Source organism: Armigeres subalbatus, chromosome 3 (genome assembly GCF_024139115.2).
Source record: "Armigeres subalbatus isolate Guangzhou_Male chromosome 3, GZ_Asu_2, whole genome shotgun sequence".
NCBI lineage: Eukaryota > Metazoa > Arthropoda > Insecta > Diptera > Culicidae > Armigeres > Armigeres subalbatus.
In genome coordinates this window covers 287,165,417-287,188,609 of record NC_085141.1, presented here as the reverse complement: position 1 = coordinate 287,188,609, position 23,193 = coordinate 287,165,417, and the positions used below count along the sequence as shown (strand labels likewise).

Sequence of the window (23,193 nt, the reverse complement as noted above, 5' to 3'; positions counted from 1 at the left end):
TTTCGCTTACAGTCGTATAGAGGCGTTGCTGCAATGCAAAGTCATGCTAAAGATTTCTCTGAGATTTTTTCTAGAAACTTGATTTATGACCGCAAAATTGTCATTTAACGATTAGTAATAATTTTACCCATTTTCCCAGTTTACCCACTTGAAACGGGATTGAGTCGATGTTGTCTAAATAATGAGTAGCTACAACTTAGGGTGCAATGAAATGTTTCACCGCCATAATGAAACAGCCAGTAGTAGCATGTATTCGAACCAGTTGATGTTTGCCATAAAAGTGATTGCAGCTGGCCATAATTCCTTGTTGCTATACAACCGCTATAAAAAAAGCTAACTTGATTTTTCCTTCCCATTTCCCCGTTTCTTTCGAACAGTCACCTCTACCGATCATCGAGTTTCAACTCGTCCGGCCGCAGCTCTAACTGTGATACAGCAGAAGACATGTATAGCGATGTAAGTTTGGAGGACGTGCAAGACTTAAATCATAAGGTGAGTGGGTGGTGTTCCGTTTGTCTTGGGTTACTCATTTTCTCATCCCTGCGACATACATATTTCATTTTCGCGCGTTTTGTTTGTGTTTTATTGGTTTTTTTTTCATTGCTGACCATGATCATGAGTCTGTTGTAGCTTTTTTTGTTTTTGGACATATGAAGTAGGTAGGGGGAATGACGGCTTTGGCAGGTTTTGTTCTATAATTGGCAGGGGGGTTTTTATGACTGACTAGGCTCAAATTTGGCCTAAACATTCTTTGCGTATCAAAGAATATTGTGGCCAAATTTCATAAAATTTGGTCGACAAAAACCCCCCTGCCAATAATAGAACAAAACCTGCCAAAGCCGTCTGTCCCCCTATTTTCAAACCAACTGAGAAAAAGAGAGCAAATGAATCACATTCATCGATGGGTAAGGTTGAAACAAAAGAGGACGCGTTACTGACGGTCAGTTGAATCAGCTGTTACTTTGAATGCGAGGCATTTCTTGGTACGCTGCGTAGGGTAAGAATGAGATCATCACCACATACATGATTTAAGGAGAGCTGCGTGGGCGGATGGCAGCATGTGGGGTCAGTAGATCGCTCTCGTTTGTTCTTCTACATACTGGGATTATAAATTGTCTTAGCAGGTATGTACGTATTGTGATTTATATAATTCATTATGTGTGCATTGCTGGGTGAAGGGGTGACATATCTTTTTTTTATATTCTATTATGAAGGAAAATTTATTTAATTTGAGCCATTTTTGTTTACTGTTGATTAATCATTATCGCTTTTACGTTCTTACTGAATAAATCTTTGATGAAAACATATGCTATTTTGCAAAACCGAAAATCTACATGTAGATATTTTGTATTGTTTTTAATTTTTATATTAGTATTTTGTATTTGACAATCTAATGACATACAATAGCTTACTTTTCCCTTGATTTAAAATATGTTTTATTTAAAGCGTGGTAAAGTGGAAAGTTTTTGTAAAGCATATGAATTTCTTAAAAAATGAGTAATTGTTCACACTTTTTTATTAAATCAAGTCGATTCAGATCTAGGTATAAAAAAATGAAAGAATTTTCGTGCTCATGTCACACATGCAGTTTCTCAAATAAAGGGCCAATTTCAATGTTTTTGTCACATATCTGCACTTTTTGATTGTTTTGTTTTTTATTGCTTAAGAACTTAAATTGAATATTTATAATTAAATTGACTTAAAGTTATTCTAGTTCTTGAGTATAAGGCCAATTTTTTAAATAAATAATTGTAGGACCCGCTTTTTCGTTGGGATTTAAATGTACAATAAATTCAATAAGAAAAACGTTCTTCAAAATATTGTAATCAATTTATTTTAAAACAAACAGCGTTAACTTTATTTCGAACTGCGTATCAATACAGATGATGTCAAGAACCTCAAACGGCATTGCTTGTATGCACAAAAATGCTTCACAGGCGAAATGAGGTCAGATCTTTCAACCCCTCATCATCTGCTGGGGTGATATAAGAGAAACATTTTCCAATTATCGGTGCAAAAATAGCTCCAAACCGAAACCCACCCGTAACCTCGTTCGAAACAAATTGGCAATCACGACATTGTACTCGTATGCAGATCCACACATATTCGGTCATACATCAGGTGAAGACCTCTCGCTTGTTTTTGTTTCTTCTAAGTGGCTACGTGTGAACAAACGAGATCTATTAATAGCCTAAGGTGAAATTGCCGAAACAATTCCTTTAATCGTCGATAGTTTTCCTAGCACGGGGCGCCGCCCCTATAGCCAACTTATAAATGGCAACATTAACTTATCAACCAACAACGATCCACAATTTCGACGCGGATAGCGATGATGATGGTATAACAACTGTTAGAGTAACGTTGGATTGAATGGTTTGTATCATGTCAATCGATTGTCGGTCTTGTGTTGCTTATGTAGCAGCAACACCTCTTACCTGGCGGTACGGTGCATACAGGCTGATGTTGCAAGCAGAGAATCGAAGCAATTTCGTGCATTGCTTTACAATTCGGTGCAGCACGTTGCTTTACAATTTGGTTGTAAGTTTGTCGTGTGGTATATGCAGTTGATGCGGGCGATCAAAAAGCAAGTAGATGATGTGTACGAAATTTACAGATGTTAATACAGGGCGGACTCGATCATACAAAGATAAAAATATTAGTCGTGTTAGGCACAACATAACACAAAATCAAGGCAAACGCAGCCGTAACGTACCCAATATGTGCCAGACTTCTATTAAAAAGTCAGATTAATCCCCCTAGGGGTGATAGTGCCTTTCTCGTTTTTCTAAGGGATCCAAAATCAAACATTCATAAAAATGGCAAATTCATGAACTTCATTTCAAAGCACCGATTTTTTTTAGGAACTAACCACCACGGCGGGCCATGTATGAATTACAACACCAGCTCTATACTCATAGTAAGAAAAATTGTGCTTGTCCTCATGATGAAATGGATAATCCGGATTTCCCAAAATATCACTACAGAGATCAAACTGCACTGGCCTTAGTTTGAATAAATAAAATGAAATAATTTCCATTCTAATAGTGTCATCGCAAATGATGCTTTGCAATGATATTTAATAATTTGGCATTTTCCGGATGTTCCAGATCTTCCGGAGGGTCATAGTAAACATGTTTAGGCCACAACATCAAATCCATACTCAGAATATGAAAACAAATGCATTTATAAAATCCTGGTGCTTTTTCGATGAAATTCGTAGATTTGCCATTTTGTGTGATCTTCCAGTACTTCCGGAGGAGCACACTGTGCTTAGAGATTTACGCCACCGCCAACAGTTTATGGCATCATGCCGCTGCCGACATTTTTGCGATGGGTCGCCGTTTGAAAAGAATCACGACATTGATCTACAGTTTTCCACGCCGATTAAAATTTGCAGAAATCCGCAGAATTGAAATTCCAGAGGATTTCTTTTGAAAATATCATACAATTTTTCCATTTAAATTTCGAAAAAGCTTTCCTAAGAAGAACTGGAAATTCCGAAGAATTTTTCGTCAAAATCTAAAGAATTGCTTTCGATATGCCGAAAGTACTGCAGTTAAAATCCTGAGTAAATTTTCGTTAAAAATTTAGAAGCGCTTACCGTGGAATTTATTTAGATGCTATTTCCACGATATTAGGTGCAAATTCCAGAAAATTCCGAACAATTTCCCATGAACATTAAAAAAAATATCCGTGCAAATTTTGAACAATTTCTTGTGGAAAGGCTAAAGAATTCCCTTTGGAAATTTTATTAAATTTTCTGTGGAAATTCTCAAGGATTTCCCATTAAAACCCAAAGAATTTCACTTTGAAGTCAAAATTTTTAAGGGAGAGGGCCGTTTGGTCGAAGGCCATAAAGCCCAAAGCTGGTCGGACATGTCATTGCCGAACAAATCATTAGACCGAAACTCGTCTGATCGAAAATCATTTGGGAGAGATAGCCATATGGCCAATAATGTCGTTTGGCAGAACAGGTCATTTGGCCGAAAAAGTAGTCTGGTGTAATAGGTCATTTAGCACAAAATGACGTTTTGGACGAAATGGTCATTTGACAAAAAGGGCCATCTTGCCGAAAATGTTTATTTGATATTTAAAATGTTAAATATTATTTTGAAAGGGTTATAAGACCGAAAGTGTTGTTTGGCCGAACTGCTCATATTGCCGAGAGATTCGTTTGGCCGAATAGTTCATCTGACCCAAAAATATCGCTTGGTCACGAAATAAGAAAATCCAAAAGAAGATCTTGGGTTCAAACGTGTGAAAATATAAGCAATACTCCAGAAGCAGGGTTCGTATCGCTCACTCAATCTCAGGAGCACAGGATGCTCCCTCACGAAAATTTTCGGGGAGAAATCGCTTTTCGGGAAAGAAAAACAGCCCGGAGAGTGATAACCATTTTTCGCTCACTTCGATTGCCGCCAAACGTTGGTTTTCTCTTTTTCTTTCAAGACTCGATTTCGTGGCATCTTCAATGCAAATGGTAGTAGCTTATGTAAAACAAATAACTTAATGCTTTCATACAGATAGCGTGGTGATGTAGCTAGAGTAAGCGCATCCCTACGACTATTATTGTTACTATCCTGGGTTCGAATCCCGGCGCGGCCATACAATTTTGTAATTGTTCTGCGATAATTCTCGCGAAAAGTGAGTGAGTGGGTGAAAGTGATGAAACAAAAAGGATTTTCATCTAATAGGCAAAATTTTCGTTTATCATCCAAGGCTAATTGTAGAGAAAGATTGATGGGTGAAAGATGATCCTCAAAATAAACAACGAAAAAAGATTCTCCCTTGGCCCGAGAAACGCTTGCTTTGGTCTCATTGAAACGAAAAGTTGAAACCTTTGAAACATTGAGCCAGTTCGCGAGAAGCGCGACCCCCTTTCCAAGGGAGGTTGCAACGATGTTCTCCGATTTGAATGAAATTTTCAGGGTTTGTTCATATATGTAAGAGAAGGCATTTTGCAAATTTTCAGATTTTTTCATTGAGGGGAAGTGGGGTAAAATGGCCCTTCAAAAATTATTGTTCAAAAATCGCCAAAACCAAAAAAATGCAATAACTTTGGCAATGAGTGACCGATTTTGTTTAAATTTTGCACGTTTTTTCTACTCAATTAGTACTTTATACCAAGTGGTTAATCTTATATATAAAAATGAAATGGTCTGTGTTCGTATCCGCATAACTCGAAAACGGCTTGATGGATTTTTTTCATTTCTTCAGCAGAAACATTCGTTATCGTTTCCGACGGGTTTATATGATATTTCCTTATGCGAAAATCATGGGCAAGATGGAGTTAATCGTGAAAAACTAAAATTAAGATTCGTATGGAAATTTCGCATAGGCAGTTCACAACGTGCATTTTCGCCTACTATGCAGGACAACGTCTGCCGGGTCGACTAGTAGGGTTATAAAGTTGTTTACTTTAGGAGAAAATTGATTTTTTCGATAGAAAATGGTCGTTTTTCCAAAGGGAATATTTTTCACCAACAGATCTAGGATAAAAAACTAAACCCGTAAGGCAATTAAGGAACTAAAGAGCTTTCATCTCATATATAATTCAGAAGCGCCAACTCAAGAATTTCTTAGAAAATCGCATTTTTCTGCAACACTGTTTATTCTTAAGAAAGTTCGCAAAAAATTCTACCCTACTTATGTTGATGTTTTCCGATCTGGGGAAAATTATCCAAACTGTTTTGTCTCAGCTGAAATTAAAAATCAGAATTTTCTATTAGGGGAGTGTAGGGTAATATAGTCCTTTAAAAATAAATGTCAAAAAATACATCATTTTTTTATGTGAGTTCTAGCAGAAAATACATAAGTTTAAAAAAACTGTTTCTTCTTCCTTTCAATTCATCTATATTTTTCGTCTCAATAGATACGTATATCCTTCGCTGATCTTTATTAGATAGTAAACTATTTGCAGAACAATTTTCAACAGAAGTAAAATAGGACCAAAATAAGTGCCTTAAACATTAGCACGTCTTTCGCAAACTGAAACAAAAACGAACGAATTCGGCGAACGGGCTTGTTGATATTTTTTTTGAATAAGCTACAATTAATGTGGGTACCGATAGTGATGTTGCTTTTACATCTATGCGAACAAAAAACAATTATTCTTAAGGACAAATGAGCAATTTCGGTAAATTGGGTAAAATAGCCTTGTAAAAATAAAATGTCAAAAATTCATAAATTTTTATATGTGAGATTCACAATCTTTCAATCTCAAAAAATAACGTGAACTAGTCAACTGGTTATGTCATTTCTATAATATTTCGGCGGAGGTATTGTAAACTTTGCGCCGTCTTAAACTCCCGTTCAAAAATATTGTTCCACCAAAATATATTCCCACCAGTTTCTCCATGGGGACGTCTTAATTGCAGGAACGATGCATGGTTCAAGAACGACGTAAAGCAAAATCCAATGCTTTAGCTAGTTTTCATCCATTCGGAAGTGAGAACATTTGTTTTGGTACTTTGTTTGTTACATTGGTACTTCAACACGGTAGTCTATTCCTCGGTGAAAAAAGCAATAGATAGATTTCTCAAAAAGTATTGCAAGCTGTTACTACCCAAGTACTATTTCTTAGCAAACCACACCTTATGGTTAATTGGATATATGTTCATATAAGGTTAGCAAAGATTTCAAAAGAAAAAGGCTGATATTCAAGGCATCTTTTTTACAATCAACTATACAGTTTTGTTGAGATACTCAAGCACTTTCAGGTGGTGTAAATTAAGCCGAGAATAAAACAGTTTTGCTTGGTAATCTTTTAATTAATTGATTAAGCGATCTACAATTTACATAGTTTATCTATGAGTGTAGAAACGTGTATCGTGAAATTTGAAGTATTTTCATGAGGGGTGTGTTTTCAAATCGTCAGACAATTGATACTCTATCCTCTCCTTGTTAAAAATCAGCTCGTTGTAGAAAAAAAAAGGTTTCTTCCGTATTGTGCAAAATGAATGCAACTTTGTTAAACTTTGGAGTGTTTTTCACACAGTTGTGTAAACATAGAATCGAGGGTATTCCATTACCTATGAGATAAATTTGTCCAACTCTTGAAAATATATACACCCGATTAGAACTGGTATAGTCCATTCAGTCAAACATTTTGTTTAGATTGTACCTCTGTAATATTAGCTAGCAGTTTGAAGGTTAGTACATTTTGAATGAATGGTACACGGTTTGACGTTTTTGCACAATAAACTTGCAGAATTTGGTTTGAATTGATAATGATGGAGGATGAAAGAGAGTTATGAATACCACACAATCGTTACAAGCTGCAAAAACAAGCCTATGGTAACCTGATGCAAGTAGGTTCAAAAGAAAAATATAGCCTGAGAAGCAGCTCCACCAACACCGTTACGAAATTGCTCATTTGCCGTTAAGAATAATTGTTTTTTTTTTCGCATAGCTGTAAAAGCAACATCAGTACCGGTACCCACAGTAATTGTAGCTGATTCAAAAAAAAATTTCAACAAGCAATTTCGTCGAATCCGTTCATTTTTGTTTCAGTTTGTGAAAGATGTGCTAATGTTTAAGGCACTTATTTTGGTCCTATTCTACTTCTGTTGAAAATTGTTCTGCAAATAGTTTGCTATCTAATATAGATCAGCGAAGGATATACGTATCTATTGAGACGAAAAATATAGATGAATTGAAAGGAAGAAGAAACAGTTTTTTTTTAAACTTATGTATTTTCTGCTAGAACTCACATAAAAAAATGATGTATTTTTGACATAAATTTTGAAGGGCCTATTCACCCTACACTCCCCTAATGAAAAATTCTGATTTTTAATTTCAACTTAGACAAAAAAGTTTGGACAGTTTTCCCCAGATCGGAAAACATCAACTTAAGTAGGGTCAAAAATTGTGAGAACTTTCTTTTGAATAAGCAATGTTGCAGAAAATTGCGATTTTCTTAGAAATTCTTGAGTTGGCGCTTCTACATTATATATGAGATGAAAGCTCTTTAGTTCCTTAATTGCCTTACGGGTTTAGTTTTTTATCCTAGATCTGTTGGTGAAAAATATTCCCTTTGGAAAAACGACCATTTTTTATCGAAAAAGTCAATTTTCTCCTAAAGTAAACAACTTTATAACCCTATTAACCACTTGGTATAAAGTACTAATTGAGTAGAAAAAACGTGCAAAATTTAAACGAAACCGGTCACTCATTGCCAAAGTTATTGCATTTTTTTGGTTTTGGCGATTTTTGAACAATAATTTTTGCAGGGTTGTTTAACCCCCCTCAATGAAAAAATCTGAAAATTTGCTAAATGTCTTCTCTTACATATATGAACAAACCCTGAAAAATTTCATCCAAATCGGAGAATATCGATGCAAGAGGGGGTCGCGCTTCTCGCGAACTGGCTCTTAAAGTTGATTATGGAAACCCATTTTCCTGCACAGATAGAAAAAGTTGTTGAAATTTACACGAAAGTAATGCACATAAAGGGAATGCCACAAAAAGCGTAAATTTAAACGATTTTATCGTTGTTCGCATGATGCTTGCGAATACAGTGCAATTCCGATTTCCGCTCTCCGCTCCCCGTCCGACATGGGCTGAGATAGCGGGTTTTGTAAAACAGTTGGACACTGATGTAAAGCTAATGGACACTGTGTACAAAACGTCTGAAGACAGATCTTTGTGCGTGAAATTCACCTCGACGGATGCCATGCAGGACGCGTTACGTAAGAATCGCGAACCACGGAAGTTTTGTTATTCGAGCGGAAAGACTGTGGAAGTCCGAATGATTATTGCGGGAAGTAACATACGGTATGTTGGGGTGTTTGATCTTCCACCAGAAATACCGGATGAGGATCTATCTTCGGTACTCGGACAATACGGTGCAGTGGAGTATTCAGTGCGAGAAAAATTTCCCGTGGATTTGGGCTTCGATCACTTGTACACGGGTGTACGAGATGTCTTTATAGACGTGAAAAGTGAAATACCGCCGTCGCTGAAAATTGGAAATCATAAAGGGAAGATTTTTTATGATGATCTGAAGAACAAATGTTTCGAGTGCCAAAAGGAAGGACATCGCAAAGATGCATGTCCTTTGCGAAATAAACGGATGACCAAGAAATCGGCAATCACGTTTGCCGAAATAGTAAACGGATGCCAGAACAATGGAGAAGGTATTGATGAGGAAGACATTGAGGAAGGAACGATCGAAATTCTGGATGAAGCGATGCAGCAATCTGTGGGAGATGAAGAAGAAATAGAAGAAGAAGAAGAAGAACTGGAAAAAGAACAGGATCCAACGAAAATAGTATTTAAAAATAAAACGGATCAGTTGTGGTACGAGCGCAAAGGAATTCTTAATTACACCGAGAAAAAAGAGAAAATGTTGCGGGAATATGCGGAGGAACAACGGAAGAAGAAAGAGGAGGATCTGAGAGAACAAGCAAAATACGCGGCTCGCAAAAAGGCGCGAAAAAATGTATTGTAATTATGATAACTTTGTTATTTAATATGTTTCTCGGCTCCGTAGAGTTTTATATAACACAAATGAGCCTCAAAGAAAAGAATTAAAAAAAAAACTATTTTATCGCCTGAATGTATGCACTTTCATTGCATTATGTCACTTTTTATATGATGTGTGCTAAAGAAACTGACATAATGCTATAGAAATTGCATACATTTAGGGTGTAGGGACACGGCAGGTATTTCCGTCCTTCGTCGTAGGGGCTAAAACCAACGAAAGCAACGTACATTTGCTAGAATTACACTATAGCAGAACGTTTCTTCTGAGCTTACGATTTGGTATGTATGAGTTTTACAAAAAAAAGCGTCTCTTTTATTGGTTTTCGAGACTATGACGAACAGACGAAAATACCTGCCGTGTCCCTACTTGTTGGAAAATATCCACGTACACCCAAAATAGTGTAATTTTCCATGTCTTTATTTTTTACGCGCTTCTTAGTATTCATTATTTTTTTCTGTGATGCATCGATTATGTGTATGCAGAACAAGTGGTTCGTTTGAAAGATAAAGATGGTCAGCAAGAACAATTAAAATGTCTGATGATTCAAAAAATGTTGCACAAGCTTTGGCTGACGATATCTTTACGAAAGCCAGGGTAGAGAATCAAGTGAGATCTTCTAAGCCTTATAAATCTGCAGGACCGGATGGAATAATTCCAGCAATGCTTCAAAACGGATTTTCAAGGCAAGTCTAAGATTCTAAGTAAAAGTTATCTTTATACCAAAAGTAGGAGAGCGAGATAAGACGTTGCGTTAGGCCCATTAGTCTTTCATCAGTTTTATTGAAAACTATGGAAAAGGTGTTGAGTGATTATATCAACTCAAATTACATGATTAAATATCCACTGTCTAAGTTCCAGCTTGCTTACCAGTCCGGTAAGTCAACAATTACGGCACTTCATACAGTGGTATCTCAAATGGAAAAAGCGCTATCGGCAAAAGAAATAACACTTTGTTCTTTCTTGGATATTGAAGGAGCTTTCGATAACATAGCATGAAGAAAAGAAACTTCGACACGAACATTATCAAATGGATTCACACCATGCTTGCAAAAAATAAATTATCTCTTCAGAGCTGGGAAGTTCGTCTCTTACAGTATGGGCAACAAAAGTTTGCCCTCAAGGAGGAGTCCTCTCATCACTAATGTAGTCCTTAGTTGTAGACGATCTTCTACCCGAGTAGCACACTTGTCACATATCAGACACTGTAACCCTTATGCGACTAAATCCAGTCACATTGGTGTTGCTGCAACTAAAACAATCTGAAGGAAAAGGTTTCGAGGTTGTAGGATTTGCTGATGATATTGTCATCATAGTGAGGGGGAATTTCGACAATATCATTTCTGAAAGAATGCAATGGGCTCTAAATTTTACCCAATCGTGGTGTATTCAGGAAGGCCTTAGCATTAATCCTTCAAAAATTGTAATTGTACCATTCTGTAGGAAAAGGAAACTTGATCTAAATGCTCTAAAGGTTGGGGGACTAGAAATTCAGCTTAGTAAACAGGTCAAATACCTGGGAGTCTAAGAGTCTGGATTCTAAACTGAACTGGAATTCTCATATTGAGTGTGCGATCGAAAAGGCAACAAGTGCCTTCTGGATATGCTCTAAAACATTTGGAAGAAAACGGGACTTACGACCAAAAATTGATCTATACTTCCGTTATTCGTCCAAAACTGACATATACTGCTCTTTTATGGTGGCCAAAAACAAAAGAGACGACTGCACAGAAGAAGCTGACAAAACTGCAATGTTAGTGTCCATTGCTATAACGGGAGCGATGCGTAGCACCCCTTCAAAATCGTTAGATGCAATTCTAAATCTGCTATCATTGTATGAATTCGTGCAGTTAGAAGCGGAAAAGAATATGCAAAAACTTAAACTTAATTTCAATATGGGCCTGTGATGAATATGAATGGAAACTGGATGAAACCTGTTGAGAACTATGACATTCCTTACAACATATATGAACCACCACGTATGGTTTGGGATGTCGGAGGTCCCACTGTTCGGGACGATTCCATAAAATTCTACACAAATGGCTCAAAAATAGGAACAAAAACGGGAGCAGGAATCTTCGGCCCGAGCGGGAGCGAGCTCAGTGGGAATGGGAAAATATTCAACGGTGTTCCAAGCGGAGATTCTTGCTATAATGAATTGTGCTAATGCTAATGTGTGTAGAGAGGAAATATAGATATGCAAATATTTGTATTTCCACAGACGATCAAGCGGCACTCAAAGCATTGAGTAGCTATACATGTACGTCAAAACTTGTCTGGGACTGCATTCTTTCATTGCGAAAGGTGTGCCAAGAGAACTCCGTAAATCTGTACTGGGTTCCAGGACACTGTGGCATTGGAGGTAATGAATAGGCAGACGAGCTTGCGAAACGAGGTTCAAACAGACAGTTTTTTTTACCTTGAACCTTTCTGCGGTATATCATACTGTACCATAAAAATGCAATTGAAATCCTGGGAAGCACAAAGGTTGATGACCAATTGGTTGGTTGCCGAAAAGTGTGCTCAATCAAAGAGATTTATAATTCTCAATGTTAAAGTAACCGAAAAGCTCTTGTAGCTCAGCAAAGAGCTCTTTGCTCCTTTATTGGACTAATAACCGGACACTGCCCGAGCAGATTCACTTGTAAAATATTGACCAGATTCAGAACGAGATCTGTCGTTTCTGTAACATGGAACGTGAAACCTCGGATCATCTGCTTTGCAGTTGTGATGCATTGTACAAGGGTAGACCTAAATTTCCAAATAGTGGCTTTATGCAACCAGGAGATATTTGGACTGCAAATCGTGGAAAGGTAGTGGGTTTTATTAACTCAATTATACCGGACTGGGAAAATACGCGTCTTAGGTTGTTTACTTGACAAATATTGATCAACCTACAAGATGCGAACACATAGTTAATAGTAATCAGCGGTATACCACAAAAGTTCAACTCAATGGACGCAGTGGTTCTACGCCCCAACAAAAAAACATCGCTTGGTCGAATTGCTCATTTAGCAGAAAGGGCCATTTAGCCGGATAAGATTATTTTTCTGACCGTATGACGATATGGCAAATTACATTTGCCTTTTGGTTCGTCCGGCCTAACGATATTTTCGGCCAAACGTCATTTTCGGACAAATGATCTGTTGGGGAAAACAACTTTTTCAGCCAAATTATCAGTTCGTGGTTCGTATGACCACTTCGCCTGTATGTCGCTTTCAGCCAAATGACTTTCGTCAATCGACGAAGACCGAGAAGGACCGAAAGGCTACAAACCCTCCTAGTCGACATTTTTGACCGTATTCCTTGTTAAGCAAGTGACATTTTCTGTGGAAATTCCGATGAATATCTAAACCCATTTCCCTTAAAAAACTGAAACAATTTTCCGTGAAAATTAAAAATTCTATAAAATCTGCTTTTAGAAGAAAAAAAAACTCTAAAGAATTTCCCGTCAAAAATCCGAAAAGCTTCGAATAATTTCTTAGGATTAGATTTTTTCCGGCGAAAATATTTTTTTTCCTAATAATATCTTAAAAATATTCTAAAAAATCTTTAGGTAACAAACGCAATGGAAAAAAAATCGTCACGGCGCTTCACACCGGCGGTGGCTAAATGGTATTCGGATAGACGCCAAAAACGCCGCCGACCAAAATTATGACAAACGCTGCCGCCGACGATTTGCGGATCGGCGCAATTCTTTAACGGTGGTCAAAACCGTCAGAATAAAGATGGAATAAAGATTATTTGAACAAAAGTTATATTTTCACTTTTCAGCACAAAAAAGTTGTTCGATTATCCGGAGTGATTTTTTTAACACTCCGGATAATCGAGTCCGCCCTTATGTCATGGTTTCAATTTGGCAGAAACTAAAAGGAATCAAGCTTTGAATGAAAAAATTTCAAATAGAATATATGTATTGGACTCAAGAACGATTTCTGCGGCAAAGCTCAAATGTAATGTAAAAATGTTTTCCGAATCATAAAGTCTCACCTAGACTATTTATACCATTGTACGGGAAACGACGTGGAATTAGGAGGTAAAAAATATGTATTTAATGATATTTAGCATAGCAACAAAGTGTCTGTAGCAAAATCAATGCTTATTGTTTTGGCTTTAATTATTTTGATGTTAGATGCAAAAGGGTCACAATGGGATCATCTTGAAAATAGACGATCGAAAATGTTTTGACCCCCTAAACGGCATTTTTTCGCCACGGTGTCTTCCTAAGGTAGTCTCATATTTTTTCCCTGTCTCAGCAGGAGTAGAAATTTCAAAGGTCAATTTACTTGAATACCCGAGCAAAAATAAATTTCATGAGAAATTTTTTAGAGGGTTGATGTCTTCAGCAAAGTTGTAGAGTATGTTATTTTGAACTTCTTTGCTGAATGAACCTTATACCTTAGACTAACATTTGTAGGAGAAATCGGTTCAATTTGGTAAACTAACCTCAAAATCGGGTTTTCAGGTTTTCCATGTTTTAGTTTCAATTAATCAACTCAGTATGTTCTGTGAACTTGCATATCTAAGTAAAATATAGCAATTTAAGGAGACTCCAGCAATATATAATGAGAATATGTGATGATATAATGATTATTAGGTCAAATAGGTGCCATTTTATTCAATGTTGTTTTTTTAAATTGGCACTTATTGGCCCTAAATTTGTATTAATTTGTTATCCCATTATGTCTAGAATGAGGTAGGGGATAAATAATTATCGGGTCTCATAAGGCACAGTTCATCCAATTGGTATTTTTAAATGTCTCAAAAATCAAGGAAATCAAACTGTTTCGTGAAGTAGTCAAGCAAAATCGAATAAATTGTAAGATCTCGTATTTCTTCTTCAAAGTAGAATTCTCAAGCTTCCGTTTCATAATAATAGATTGAAAATCGGTTCAGCAGTTCAAACGTTATGGATTCTTGACAAAAGTAAATATTCGAAAATATTGTTTTTATAGAGATGGTATATCGTAATGCAGGTACAGCAATATCAGGAGAAACCGATTTACGATCTTCCAGAATTTTGCAAAATTTGGTTGAATTGTTGAATTATTCCTCTACGAAAATTAATAGATCCGTTGTTTTATTGTTTGGCCATTAGCGTGAATAATTTTGAAAAAGTATTACCATTATTAAAAAAAATTACTTTTGTCAAATCCATAACTTTTGAACTACTGGACCGACTATCAATCTATTATTATGAAATGAAAGCTTAAGAGTGCTTCTTTCAAGAAAAAATATGACATCTTACTATTTCCTTGATCTTGCTTGGATAGTTCACGAAACAGTTTGTTCTCCATAATTTTGGAGACATTTAAAAATACCTATTGGATGAAATGTGCCTTATGAGACCCGATAATTATTTATCCCAGGTGCCAAGAAGTGCCAATTCAAAAAATAAACATTGAATAAAATAGTACCTATTTGACCTAAGAATTATTATATCTTCACATATCCTTATTGTATATTGCTGAAGTCTCCTTAAATTGCTATATTTTACTTATATATACAAGTTCACAGAACATACTGAGGTGATTAATTGAAACGAAAACATGGAAAACCTGAAAACCCGATTTTAAGATTGGTTTACCAAATTGAGGCGATTTCTCTTACAAATGTTAGTCTAAAGTATAAGGTTCATTCAGCAAAGAATTTCAAAATTACATACTCTACAACTTTGCTGAAGACATCAACCCTCTAAAAAAATTTCTCATAAAATTTATTTTTTGCTCGGGTATTCAAGTAAATTGACCCTTGAAATTTATATTCCTGCTGATGCAGGGGAAAAGTATGAGACTACCCTAGGAAGACACCGTGGCGAAAAAATGCCGTTTAGGGGGTCAAAACATTTTCGATCGTCTATTTTCAGGATGATCCCATTGTGGGGTGGTCCCACTACATGCTGAGATTTTTTTTTAAATTTCTGTATTTGTAATTTTAGCATTGTACGATGGTAGAAAATGGTAGAATGGTAGAAATCATTTATTATGGCAATTTAAAAAACGGGTATTTATTGCTTCCTGGGTTAGACAGAGGAAGGGCTAAGGATTGCTCTGCATTTTCTTATTCTGCGGAATGTTAGAGTATTTGACTTTTTTCATCACTTTAAAAGGAAATTTCGCCCAATTCTTCGAAAACAAAATGTGTATAGTAATTAGGGGGCGTACGGAGTTTATAGTAATGATAAGACGTGCGGTCTCCCGATCTCGACGTCCATGATTCGAACCCCTATTGCCGCACTTTACATTTTTGCCTTTCTTTTACAACAAAGTTGTACCGAAAGGCTATCATTTTTTTTATAGAAGTCTTGATGTTATATACCAATCGACTCAGCTCGTAGAGCTGAACAAATGTCTGTCTGTCCGTGTGTATGTGTGTGTGTGTGCACACGAAACCCGAAAAACATTGACCATTTTTTCATTTAGAACTGATTTTCTCGGTTGCATTCGATGGAGGACAAACCCTAGTTGATCACTATTGAATATAATCACGATCGGTCATTGCTTTCAAAAGGTATGAAGAAAATGATGTGTTGGACCATATACAGTTGGTTGGTTGATAGTCTGCTTCTCTGGCATGATACACGGCACGGCTTTTGTAATGTTCCCAAATGAGTACTTGCACAACACTTCACTCAGCGAATCACTGTTGAAAGGCGTCTGATTGGAAAACTTACGTCCATTTTCCTCACTATAAGAAGTGAGAAATGAGAAATAAGTAGTGAGAAGTTAGAATTGAAAAGTAAGACGTCTCCCTTCTTACTTCTCGTTCTTATTTCACACTTCCCACTTTTCACAGTGAGAAATAAAAGATGGGGAAAATTTGAGAAGTTAGACGTCACACTGCTTACTTCGTGTTTGTAAATTTTCATAGTGAGAAATAAGAGGTGAGATGTAAGACGTTAGAAGTGAGATGTCTCATTTCTTACCTCTCAATTATTAATAATCACCGAACCGAACAACATTTTCGGCCGTATGTCCGTCTCCGCCAAATGACTTTATCAGCCAATTGATTCTTAGCCAGATGGGCTTCGGCCAAACAGTTTTCGACCTCCGATCAAATGGCTTTCGATCGACTGGATAAGTTTTGACCAAACGGCCTTTTTGCCTTCCCCCAGGAATTCCTTTAGAATTTCCCTTTGAAGTTTCTCCGCAAATTCCCCAAGGAATTCTTCCAAAATTTCCCCTGGAATTCCTTCAGTTATTCGAACGGAGGCTTTCCCGTAAATTCCTTTGGAAATTCCGTCATGAATATCTTCAAAAATTCCAAAGGAATTCCTCCAAAATTCCCCCAGGAAAAAATCCTTAGCAAATTCCTCCTTATCGAATTTTTGATGGAGTTCCAAAAGAAATTTTCAATCCTATTCTTGAAGAATCTCATACAGAAAGTTTGGTAGAAATTTTCTAAAAAATCCCTGGCAAAGTTCCCAGAGAGCTCTCGTAGAAATTAGTGAAATAATTGGATAAATACGGGTAGGTCACGTGGGATAAGTCAAGTTTTGGGTAAATTGTTGAAAAAAAGTCAGGAACAATTCTCAACGGAATTTCTGGATGTATTATCGTAAAAATTCATGAAGGAATTCTTGAAGAAGTTACCCACAAAATTCTTGGAGATTTTCTATGAGGAATTTGTGAAGAAATTCTAGGAGTAGAAATTTATGGAGGAATTTTCGAACTAATCCCTGGAGAAATTCTGGTACTGAATTGAGATAAAAATACCAGAAAAATATGTAGTATGGATTCCCACGGTATTTTTTTTATTTCATGGAGAGCAATTCTCGTATTCCATGAAAAAAGAAAATAAAAACAGTGTAGCGGCGCACAGGTTTGGCGCACCAATGGGCAGAATGGGCACTTTCAAGTGGTCTGACCAGCATGAAACCCCACGCAATCGATTCATCGCACTTTTTCCCTTCAGGAAACATATATTTTTTGGAAATGTTGCAGCGTCAGCTGGAGTAATTGAATTTCTGCAGAATTTGTTTTAAATTTCTGAATAACTCGTCTTCTGAATTCCATTAAAACTTTCCTGAATTTGTCTAAACAATTCTTCCTTTGCGTTTCTTTAGGATTTTTTTATTTACTCTGGGATATTATTTCAACCACTGAAGGAAATTCTGCTGAGATTTAGCGGGAAATTCTTAAACCTTATTCTCCGGGAGATTCTTCCCATTTCTTCCGGTAAGTTCAACTAAATATCTCCAAAAGATCCTCTAAGTTTATACGAGAAATTCTTGTGACCTTTGTCTGTTAGACAAAGTGGATTCTTTGAGTTAGTTGTTGTTCCAAAATTGATTCGAGCAGTATTGCAAAACTTTTAACTTGCACGTTGTACTTGTGGTTAAAATAGAACTCAACTGTAAGAAAAACAAATCCGACAAAAGCATATTTGAAATTTGAAATCTTACGCCCTATGCAATTTGAATCATATGTTTATGACTGTATGCTACTGTAAGTGCAGTTTCTTCAAATTTTTCAAGACTCTTGCGAATTTGTAACGGAGCCAGAAAACTATAGATCAGCACCGTGGCGTCTTAATGCCAAAAACTGCAGGCGGCTGGTTTGGCGTGACTTTGCAGATTCTATGCTATTTTGCTCATCATGCTCTCTTCAAATCTTACCGGAGTTAGGCCCACGTGTATGTTACTGACCTACAAATCATGCAAACAGACAGCATCTCCTTCGTTTTCAATGAGACCATATGCATGGGTAGCATTCGGTCAATAAAACCAGTTCAATGATCCGAGGTTAGTTAAAAGAATGGATCCGAAAAAAAACATCACATCGATCTCGCATATTTTCAACACCGGCGGCCGGCCTTGCGTTGTCCGTTCGATGCAGCAAATTCCCAAATGAAAACCGGTGGTCCGTCTTCCAATTCCGTCTATTGTTTGAATCAAATTTGAATTTGCTCTGCACGGAATGCACCACTTCAAGGTGCCAATTTCCCAAATCTCGCCGGCTCAAACCACGACGCCGAACGCGGCGCAGCGCCCATTATAGCCTTCCAGTTAATACATGGTTTCGAGTTGGCATCCAGTAGTCAGGTTGCAATTAAACTAATTGAACTGTCCGAGGTTGTGCGGTGGCGGCGTTTGCAAAGGTGTTCTGCGCTTTTTATATAACTTTTGTTTATGTCATTGGACTCTGCTCGGTGGTGCTGCCCGTTGATCCCAGTTCGTAGAGACATTGAGGGGGAGAGCAGATCACAGCGAATGTCTTCCTGCTTGCTTTTGGCTTGATTGCATCTGTGGCACGCCAAATTGATATTATAAAGCGTACTTGAGATCTCCCGAAGAAAGCGAAAAAGTCGAACTCGATCAGCTACTGATTGAGTAAGTGAATACAGTTGTAAAAGGTTACAGATTTAGGCTACACTGTTGATTATACATAAGATTAATTTGATTTTTTTTTTCTCCATCGGATATCATAATTTGTTAGGAATCATATGCTTGAATTGTGTAATACTAAATACAGAGCTTTGAAAATATGTGTATTCCCTGCGAACGATTTTTTTCTCACAAATATAGATCGTAGTTTATATTATTCCTTGATAAAAAATTTGTAATGAAAAAGTCAAATTGCTACTTTTCGGTAACTCACTTAGCAAGATCTTTATAATTCACCGTCATTATTAAGTTTCTACAATAGTGCTGGAAAGTTCGGCAAATTAGGCTTATTGAAACTTTCCCGTAAATTCGGCCAGGCCGATAACACGGCGCTGCATTATAATTTAGCCATTCCGATGGAAATTATGTTGATGCACCTGATATTATTCCAACGCGGCCAACGCTCAACGCTTCCCCGTTGAAGTGGAGAAGCTAATCCGCGAGCGATTCATATTCCAACAGGCGATAACGTTTGGCATAATTCTGCCATTCGATGTGGTTATGGGACTCCTAAGCCGACGAAAAAGCGACACGCTTTCTGCGGCTCGCCACCATCTGATTTATGGCGCGTTTGTTTTTGGCGATAAAATTTAGTTCCGCAAATTTTTCGTTTGCACACCAATTATATTAATGAAGACAGTGGGAAAATAAAAAATGTCTCTACAACAATTAGAAGCATTAGTGTCAGATTAGAATGAATTGATGCGGCTATCCGAACTAAGAGATCTCGGCATTGTTTCGGGACAGAAGGATCGCGTGATGCATTGCTAAAAATCCCCAAACCGGGAGTTGATGCAACCTGAACACGGTTGTAAACCGGCCACAGCGTTTAAAATATCATTTAGCTTCCACCCATCTGGCCTTTGGTCAATCATTATTTTCACTTTGCGAAAAAATGCCTAGCTTAGGAACTGAATTCGGCGGCTTTTCACAGTTTTGCTCTTTTGTGTGCAAAATCGTACCAATTGCGTATTTATTTTAACAACCCACTTTCGTTCGTCCAACCAACAATCTTGAGTTGGCATCGGTCCAAAATTACTTGGGGCCCTGACATTGCACCGGTTACCGTCTCCCCGGGTATGCGTTCTCAGCTGGTCGGATCCGAAACCAGAAACTGCGATGACTTGGTTCTATATTTATCGTTTAGATCTAGATTACTTTCCCGTCGATGGTATGCGTTTCCACGGAAAGGTAATCATGGGGAATTTTGGAATGATGGCTGTTGGATTGGTCGAAGCGAACGGTTGACGTCAATAGTCGTAGTTTAGTAAACCGAGTGTGACTATGATTTATGGTAATCGATTCGGATGAATAAATTTAGAATGTGCTCTTAACTGAAGGTCAGATCTGATCAATTGAATCGATATTTTTCGACATTTTTTATATAATTCTAAATGTATTTCGTTTGTTTTCTACACGTGCTTGTAGTCTTTTAAAAAAAGACTAGTGTGATGCAGATAGACAACGGGACTCAAACAGTAGAAATTGGAAATCGATGGACAACAGCATAGTAGAAATTATTTTGATCTTACTAACGAAATCAATCACAGAATTAATTTGAATTTATTGTTTGATGTGTTATCGGTTCTGAAACATAAGATAATAGCACAAATAATCGCAACGCTTTAAATATCCAAAAGTAGTACGACGAAGTACAAAATTATTCAGTTTAATAAGGTTTATTATTAAAATTAGTTATTGCATTCACAGGGACTATGGTCCAGGGCAACGACTCTCAATTTTTTTCTTCAGAGGTACCCCTTCAAACTTTCGCATTTATTGAGGTACCTCCTATTTTTTCGCTGCAAATAAAAATAAGCGTAACTCTCTAAATATATGCAAAACGAACCTGAAAACTAACTGGATATAAGGTTCTCAAAAAAGTTGTCTGAAATGTTTATTATTCCGTGAAACTTTTCATTTCAAATTACGTTTAAAACATTAGGCTTCCTACAAGACTTTGAGGACTTTTGGAGCATTTAGAGCCTCTTAAAAAGAGGCTTCTGAGCATGTTGAAAAGGCGCTTCTCAGTCTTTTGAAATAATGATTCCGAGCCTTTTGAAAGTGCAAGCTTCTTGAAAGGAGGCTTCCGAGCTTCTTAAACAAGGCTTTCGACCTCTTGAAAGGAGGCTTCCGAGCCTCTTGAAATGAGGCTTCGAGCCTCTTGAAAGGAGGCTTCCTGAGCCTCTTGAAAGGAGGCTTCTGAGCCTCTTGAATGGAGGCTTGAGCCTCTTGAAAGGAGGCTTGAGCTCTCTTGAAAGGAGGCTTCTGAGCCTATTGAAAGGGAGGCTTCTGAGGCCTCTTGAAAGGAGGCTTCTGAGCCTCTTGAAAGGAGGCTTCTGAGCCTCTTGAAAGGAGGCTTCTGAGCCTTCTTGAAAGGAGGCTTCTGAGCTCTTGAAAGGAGGCTTCTGAGCCTTTTGAAAGGAGGCTTCTGAGCCTCTTGAAAGGAGGCTTCTGAGCCTCTTGAAAGGAGGCTCTGAGCCTCTTGAAAGGAGGCTTTGAGCTCTTGAAAGGAGGCTTCTGAGCCTCTTGAAAGGAGGCTTCTGAGCCTCTTGAAAGGAGGCTTCCTGAGCCTCTTGAAAGGAGGCTGAGCCTCTTGAAAGGGAGGCTTGAGCCTCTTGAAAGGGAGGCTTGAGGCCTCTTGAAAGGAGGCTTCTGAGCCTCTTGAAAGGAGGCTTGAGCCTCTTGAAAGGAGGCTTCTGAGGCCTCTTGAAAGGAGGCTTCCTGAGCCTCTTGAAAGGAGGCTTGAGCCTATTGAAAGGAGGCTTCCTGAGCCTCTTGAAAGGAGGCTTCTGAGCCTCTTGAAAGGAGGCTTTGAGCCTCTTGAAAGAAGTCTTTTGAGCATATTGAAAGCAGCCTTCCGAGCCTCTTGAAAGGAGGCTCTGGCCCCTTGAAAAAAGGCTTCTGGGCCTCTTGAAAGGAGGCTTCTGGGCCTCTTGAAAGGAGGCTTCTGAGCCTCTTGAAAGGAGGCTTCTGAGCTCTTGAAAGGAGGCTTCTGAGGCCTCTTGAAAGGAGGCTTCTGAGCCTCTTGAAAGGAGGCTTCTGAGCCTCTTGAAAGGAGGCTTCTGAGCCTCTTGAAAGGAGGCCTGGAGCCTCTTGAAAGGAGGCTTCTGAGCCTTTGAAAGGAGGCTTCCGAGCCTCTTGAAAGGAGGCTTCCGAGCCTCTTGAAAGAAGCCTTCTGAGCCTCTTGAAAGAAGCCTTCCGAGCCTCTTGAAAGGAGGCTTCCGAGCCTCTTGAAAGGAGGCTTCCGAGCCTCTTGAAAGGAGGCTTCCGAGCCTCTTGAAAGGAGGCTTCCGAGCCTCTTGAAAGCAGGCTTGCGAGCCTCTTGATAGGTGGCTTCCAAGTCTCTTGGTAGGAGGCTTCCGAGTCTTCTTAAAGAAGGCTTCCGAGCCTATTGAAGTGAGGATTTCGAGCCACTTGAACGGAGGCTTCCAAGTCTTTTGAAAGGAGGCTTCCGAGCCTCTTGAAAGAAGGCTTCCGAGCCTCTTGAAAGAAGGCTTCCGAGCCTCTTGAAAGGAGGCTTCCGAGCCTCTTGAAAGGAGGCTTCCGAGCCTCTTGAAAGGAGGCTTCCGAGCCTCTTGAAAGGAGGCTTCCGAGCCTCTTGAAAGGAGGCCTGAGCCTCTTGAAAGGAGGCTCTGAGGCCTCTTGGAAAGGAGGCTTCTGAGCCTCTTGAAAGGAGGCCTGAGCCTCTTGAAAGGAGGCTTCCGAGCCTTTTGAAAGGAGGCTTCCGAGCCTCTTGAAAGGAGGCTTCCGAGCCTCTTAAAAGGAGGCTTCCGAGCCTCTTGAAAGCAGGCTAGCGAGCCTCTTGAAAGCAGGCTTGCGAGCCTCTTGATAGGTGGCTTCCAAGTCTCTTGGTAGGAGGCTTCCGAGTCTTCTTAAAGAAGGCTTCCGGGCCTATTGAAGTGAGGATTTCGAGCCACTTGAACGGAGGCTTCCAAGTCTTTTGAAAGGAGGCTACCAAGCCTCTTGCAAGGAAGCTTCCGAGCCTATTGAAATGAGGCTTCCGAGCCTCTTGCAAAGTGGATTTCCAGCCTCTTGAAAGGAGGCTTCCGAGCCTCTTGAAAGGAGGGTTCCGAGCCTCTTGAGAGGAGGCTTCAAAGCCTCTTGAATGGAGGCTCCGAGCCTCTAGAAAGGAGGCTTCCGAGCCTATTGAAAGGAGGCTTCTGAGCCTCTTGGAAGGAGGATTCCGAGCCTCTTGAAAGGAGGCTTCCGAGCCGCTTGAAAGGAGGCCTGAGCCTCTTGAAAGAAGCCTTCCGGAGCCTCTTGAAAGAAGCCTCTGAGCCTCTTGAAAGGAGGCTTCTGAGCTCTCTTGAAAGGAGGCTTC

General features: G+C 38.6%; 1 protein-coding gene across 9 annotated transcripts in view; it reads left to right on the top strand.

Moving 5' to 3' along the window:
* The window catches only part of LOC134224745 (rab11 family-interacting protein 4B), a 330,754-nt gene that overhangs the window by 167,423 nt on the left and 140,138 nt on the right, over nt 1–23,193 (top strand). For 6 of the 9 annotated variants that reach the window (XM_062704293.1, XM_062704292.1, XM_062704295.1 and 3 more), the window contains one exon: nt 378–492. In XM_062704293.1, the coding sequence (XP_062560277.1) occupies nt 378–492 (115 nt within the window). The remainder of the gene's footprint in view (nt 1–377; nt 493–23,193) is intronic. The other 3 variants (XM_062704294.1, XM_062704299.1, XM_062704300.1) reach the window with 1 other exon arrangement.